The sequence below is a fragment of the Octopus bimaculoides genome, chromosome 11 (genome assembly GCF_001194135.2).
Source record: "Octopus bimaculoides isolate UCB-OBI-ISO-001 chromosome 11, ASM119413v2, whole genome shotgun sequence".
In the NCBI taxonomy this organism is placed as follows: domain Eukaryota; kingdom Metazoa; phylum Mollusca; class Cephalopoda; order Octopoda; family Octopodidae; genus Octopus; species Octopus bimaculoides.
In genome coordinates, this window is record NC_068991.1 from 3831561 (window position 1) to 3837956 (window position 6396).

The following is a 6396-nucleotide window of genomic DNA, read 5'->3' on the forward strand; positions in this document are numbered from 1 at the left end:
TGGGACACCGATGTTTCGATCTGTTGTGGCTCGTCAGCCAAAGCCGTACCACACAAATGAATTTAACAATAACCGATGGCTTTAGTTAAAATTTCAGCGAACCGTTTGTTCCCTGATCCGTGCTGATTAAACTGCTTTTGAGGCATTTAATGCTCGAAAACACTAATATCTTGAGAGTAGACTTCTTTTATTATGATCGATGTGATATCTCAATTTAAAGTTTATTGACGATCTCTCTTTTATATTCTGGACATGTAGAGGCGCAATGGCCCAGTAGTTTCGGCAGCAGACTCACAGTCGTCGGATCGCGGTTTCGATTCCCAGACCGGGCGCTGTGAGTGTTTATTGAGTGAAAACACCTAAAGCTCCTCAACGATCCGGCAGAGGGTGGTGGCGAACCCTGCTGTACTCTTTCAACACAACTTTCTCTCACTCTTTCTTCCTGTTTCTGTTGTACCTGTATTTTAAAGGGCCATCCTTGCCACACTCTGTGTCACGCTGAATCCTTTGACTCTTTTTCTGTGGAAATCAGAGTCATGGACTCCAAATTTCCTTAATCTTGACTTTTATTCTTTTATTCTTTTATTCTTTTATTCGTTTCAGTCATTTGACTGTGGCCATGCTGGAGCATCACCTTTAGTCGAACAAATCGACCCCAGGATTTACTATTTGCCGAACCTCTAAGTTATGGGGGCGTAGATACGCCACCATTGGTTTCAAGCGATGATGTGTGTGTGGTGGGGGCAAACACAGACACACAAACACACACACGCATATATATATATATATATATATATATATATACATACGGTGGGCTTCTTTCAGTTTCCGTCTACCAAATCCACTCACAAGGCTTCGGTCGGCCCGAGGCTATAGTAGAAGACACTTGCCCAAGGTGCCACGCAGTGGGACTGAACCCGGAACCATGTGGTTGGTAAGCAAGCTACTTACCACACAGCCACTGTCTTTTGTTGAGGAACGTCGTATTTGGAACATTTTATAGAGAAAGCATGACTTGCAGAAAATAACAGTTCCATTTTTGTATTACACCATTTCTGGAATCAGCATGAAATTTAATTTCGCAGTTAACATCGTAGTTATTATTATTTTTTTATTGCTCTTTTTGGAATTAAACAACTACGGTAAATGAGGATTGATGTTTACGCTCTGTGAGTGGCAACGATAATGATTATTAAATTTAAAATAGATTTAATTATTATAACAATTAATATCCATTTTATGGGGCATAAAATCTAAATATTTTAGAAATATTGACAAATAAACGAATTTAATGCTAAAACATTCAATGAATGTAATAATTTCTGTTTGTTGTTTTTTTTTTGTCTTCAGTCGTATTTGAAACCGTGAACGTTTTGAGACGTAACTTTTACATACTGCATTTTAATAGCGACAGCATTACACACACGCACATGCATGTATGTATGTATGTATGTATGTATGTATGTACGTACGTATGTATGTACGTGTGTGTGTATGTATTCATGTGTGTATATCCGTTAAAGACTCGCGAAATTGGTTTTAAAACACTCTTCTTCGGAATTGTGTGCATGTGTCCCTTTTTTGTATCACCTAATTGTCTGGATGTTTTGCGTTCTTGTCCCATTTTGTATTTATATATATATATATATATATATATATATATAGCGGCGTACGTACACTTTGGTCTCTTATATGTAAATATATATTTATCTAAATCTTGTACGACTCTATTTCTTTTTTCTATCAGCCCTTTCACGCTTATTCGTTCATTCCACTCTTCGTTCTTTCGTTCCCCTCTCTCACATTTCCCCGCCTTCTCTTCTTGCTCACCTTCTCTCCTCTTTTCACTTCACTGTGTCCCTGTCATTTTTCTCGATCCTCCTTAATTCTTCTGTCCCTCTGCCTCTAACTATCTCTCTTCTCTCCCCCACGTGACCGGTGTTCGGCCAAGCCTGATCTTTCTTTCTTGGTTCGGCCGTCGTCCGTGCAACATCTATATTCCTCCCCATGCCTGTGAAATCTTGTATCCCTGCTGTAAGGCTTTACTCCAACACACGCCAGCTTAATATAATTCGTCCTTAGTCGAAAGACACCTGTTGTTATGTCCTATTTGTATTTGTGTAACATTCTCCGTTTTTTTTCGTCCTTGTTTTCGTTTACATTCCTTGCTTTCTTCCAAGGAATCTAATACTCTTAGCTTAGTTTTTCATTGGTGCCAGCCAGATAGGAGCACTGTCGAGTATAACCAGCCGAAATTGCAAAGATAATCTGGAACTCGACTGAGGAAAGCAAACTCCGAATGACCCGTCCTTGTTTTCTTTGCATCATCTAATTGTCTGGATGTTTTGCGTTCTTGTCCCATTTTGTATATATATATATATATATATATATATATATATATATACACACACGGACATATATGTATGTCTCTACATATACATACAAATATAAATATGCATGCATCAACATACACATGCTCCCACACATGTACATATATGCACATACATACACACAGACACACACACACAAATGAATATAATAATGAATTTAAGTAATACAAAATAAAATAACAAAGTAAAAACAAAAAGCACACAGTGTAAGAATATATTTTTTAATTAATTCGTTTATAATGATTTAATTAACTTCTACAATCTACTAACATATAAAACTAATACAACTTTAATATATGCGTATTGTGGTTATGTGTGCTGTATGTATATCTATATAAATGGTATTTAACTATGTATTTCAGCATTTAGCTTGATTGTATTACTTAAATGTGTATGAATCTTCTATTTTCTTTTATCTTAGTCTCGTCTGTCAATATTCCTATACGTAAATACGTCTCCATATCCGTTAACAGCTAGGCTGTCTTTATTTGTTGTTCGTACGTTCACTTTTCACCGATATATCTCAGTTTCTGAACATCTGTTCATCCACCCATCTCTACCAACACACATACACCTTATTCACACATACACACAAACATACATACACACACATACACGAATATATCTATCCATATCTATCTACTTATCTGTCTATGAATCTTCCAATCTCTCGCTCTCTCTCCTCTCTGCGTACATACATACGATTTTATTAAAGTCGAAAAAAGTCTTTACAAACTGTCGTTTAGAGTTTCATGCGGCCGTTCACCAGACAATTGTGATAATACAGACTAGTTTGCATATTCTTCAACTAGTTTCAGCTCGTAGGCTATGGCCATGCTAGGGCATCGCCGATACATTCATACATATGTATATATATATATATATATATATATATATATATATATATATATAACTTCCGGTCAGCCATTGTTATGATCGGCCATTATTATGATTGGCCGTTGACTGAACACTATTCAATTTTTTTTCTCCGTGTTTTTCTCCTTGTCTCCGTATTCTTTCTGTTGAAGAGCGTAGCTCGAAACGTCAAAGACTTTCCGTATTCCCGAGCGTCATACTAATCTATCCTTTTGTTATTTACACCACCTGTCCTCGTCTGTTGTTATTATTTGTATATTCTCCCATATATATATATATATATATATATATGTATGTATGTATTTTCTGCGGTAATGCTAAACTCTATGTAACAGTTTGTAAATAATTTCTTCGGCTTTAGTAAAAGCATGTTACTCTACCTTTGGTATTCGAGTACTATTTTTTCCAGCCTTGTTTTGCATTTATATGTGCTTGCTCGTGTGTATGTATGTATACATGATCGTTTTGGGATTCCTAGGGCTGCGTCTTATTGGCGGAAAGGAGGATCGAGCGAGAGAGATAGAGAGATAGATAGATAGATAGATAGAGAGAGAGAGAGAGAGAGAGAGAGAGAGAGAGAGAGAGAACAAAAGAAGGTGAGAGAAAGAGGTAACGAGAAGGAGGGAGAAAAGAGACAGAAACAGAGGAGTGGTGGTTAGAAATGATCTTATCCCATTGTTAATCTCTATACCCAGTGCTACAAGACTATTTTATTTCTGCAATTAAATTTGAAATCACCTGGCTATTGGCCAAAATAATATCGCATCAGTATTCGTTAATTTTGAAACGAATAAAAATCGTGCGTAGATTAAGCAATTAGGTTAATAAATGAATCGCTTTATTTCCCAAAATTCTTATGGCAGAAAGATGTCCGTTTATTGTCTTGGCGTATACATGCTCCACAACTTGGAATTTCTTTCAGTTGATCTGTTGAAAGGTGGCATGTGATCGAAGGAAACTTCCTGGAAGTATTCAAGACGATGACTGTAAAAGATAGAAGACAAGAATAGCAAATGAATGAGTTGAATGGAGATAAGATTGAAGAGGAGAAAATCAGTTATTAAACAAACACAATTACTATACTGATGTGTGTCTTGATATGTTATAATATATAAGTGCAAAGCACACTGTGATCAGCGATGTATAACAGCATTCGATAGCCTGGCCGATCACATAACGCATACACACACACACACACACACACACACACACACACACACACACACGTGTTTCATTCATTGGACTACGACCATTCTGGGGCACCGCCTGAAATGGTTTTAGTCGAACAAAGCGACCACAGTTCTTTCTTTTTTTCAGTCTGATGTTTATTGTATCGGTCTGTTTAGAGAGCCGCCAAACGTCGGGGACGTAAACAAACCAATATCGGTTGTTAAGCAGTGGTGGCGAGGAACACACACACATTCATATATAAGAAGAATACTAGGACTCCGTCGGTCACGACGGTGAGTGTTCTGGTTGATCCGATCAACGGAACCTACTCGTGAAATTAACGTGCAAATGGCTGAGTACTCCACAGACACGCGTAACCTTAACTTATTTTCAGGGAGGATCAGCGTGACACAGAGTATGACGAGGTTAGTCCTTTGAAACACAGGTAAGTGTATTGCTCAATAACACAACGCACCGCTGGGTATCGAACTCAGGACGTTAGAATCGAGAGCCCAACACCTTTAACCACTAAGTCACGCACCTTCAGAGATACACCCCCCACTCCATAAAACACAATGAGAAAAATATTTTAGTGATAATTCAAATAACAATTAAAACAATTAAAAGAAAAAAGCTGTGGGGTGGGGAGAGAAACGAACGAATTTATCTGACAACTCAATACAAACAAAATAACAAACACAAGCAACAACAACAAGAACTACTGCTGCTGCTGCTACTACTACTGTTGCTGCTGCTGAGGCTACTTCTGCTGATTTTACTCTAATATTTCTCAGGCTCTTTTGCAAGATTTTTATTGTTAATATTTTGGAACACAATGGCAACGGAATCGATGAAGAATTTAACGTAAGCGAGTAATCAAATTTATTAGACAGACAATTAAACAACAAAAATACCAAAAAAAGAACGTCTAATATCAACAAAATAAATCCTTTGTATTATTATTCAATTCGGTAATGTTATATATTATACGTATACCATAGGTGACGTTAGACAAAGCTAACATGGCTCCAGATTTCATTGAGCAGACGACAACGGTGTGCAATGGCGTCGATTCCTGTGCTACAGATGAAGATTTAGTAATTTTGTTACGGATTCATCAACATATTTAATCTGTTAATATATACATACACATGCATGTGTGCAGACGTATTTGCGACTTCATACATACATACCTACATACATACATACATATTTACATACATACGTACATACATACATATGTATTTACATACCTACATTACATAAGTATATACATACATATATATATACACGCATACAGACACACACTCGCACACATATCTACACACGTACATATACACACACACGTATATATATATATATATATATATATATATATATATATATATATATATATATATATATATATATACTAACATATGTATATACATATATGTATATACACAGACACACACATATATGCACACATTTATACATACATATATAACACTCACCTCTATATACACACACACACACACACAAACACACAAACACACATATATATGTACATACATATACACACAAAATATACATCTAATGATTGGGAAGCTATTTTGTTAAATGTCTTTGAATGATTTGTTCATATTGTCATGGAATAACCAGAGTAGATTTCAAGTTATATTTTTGTCTACTATATCATTGTATAAACGAATACACTTTTATATAATTAACACATTCACAAATAGCATTATTATAATACAAAAAGAATATAGATATTGATATCAATGTTATTGTCATTCCATAAGGAATCATTAAGACTTGTTTTGTCTACCTCTACATGTTCCATCGGAGACTTCTTTTCAGGAATTTTTTTTTCTTCAATTTTATGAAGATTACACTATATTATTTTATATCATATTGTGTGTGTGTGTGTGTATATATATATATATATATATATATATATATATATATATATATATAT

At 35.6% G+C, this 6396-nt stretch overlaps 1 protein-coding gene across 2 annotated transcripts in view; it reads right to left on the bottom strand.

Annotated features, from left to right (window-relative positions):
* Positions 1-2597: 2597 nt before the first annotated feature.
* The window catches only part of LOC106880073 (UPF0462 protein C4orf33 homolog), a 17533-nt gene continuing 13734 nt past the window's right edge, over positions 2598-6396 (bottom strand). For both annotated transcript variants that reach the window (XM_014929880.2, XM_014929881.2), the window contains exon 6: positions 2598-4250. In XM_014929880.2, coding sequence (XP_014785366.1) covers positions 4142-4250 — 109 coding nt within the window. In that variant the 3' untranslated portion in view covers positions 2598-4141. The remainder of the gene's footprint in view (positions 4251-6396) is intronic.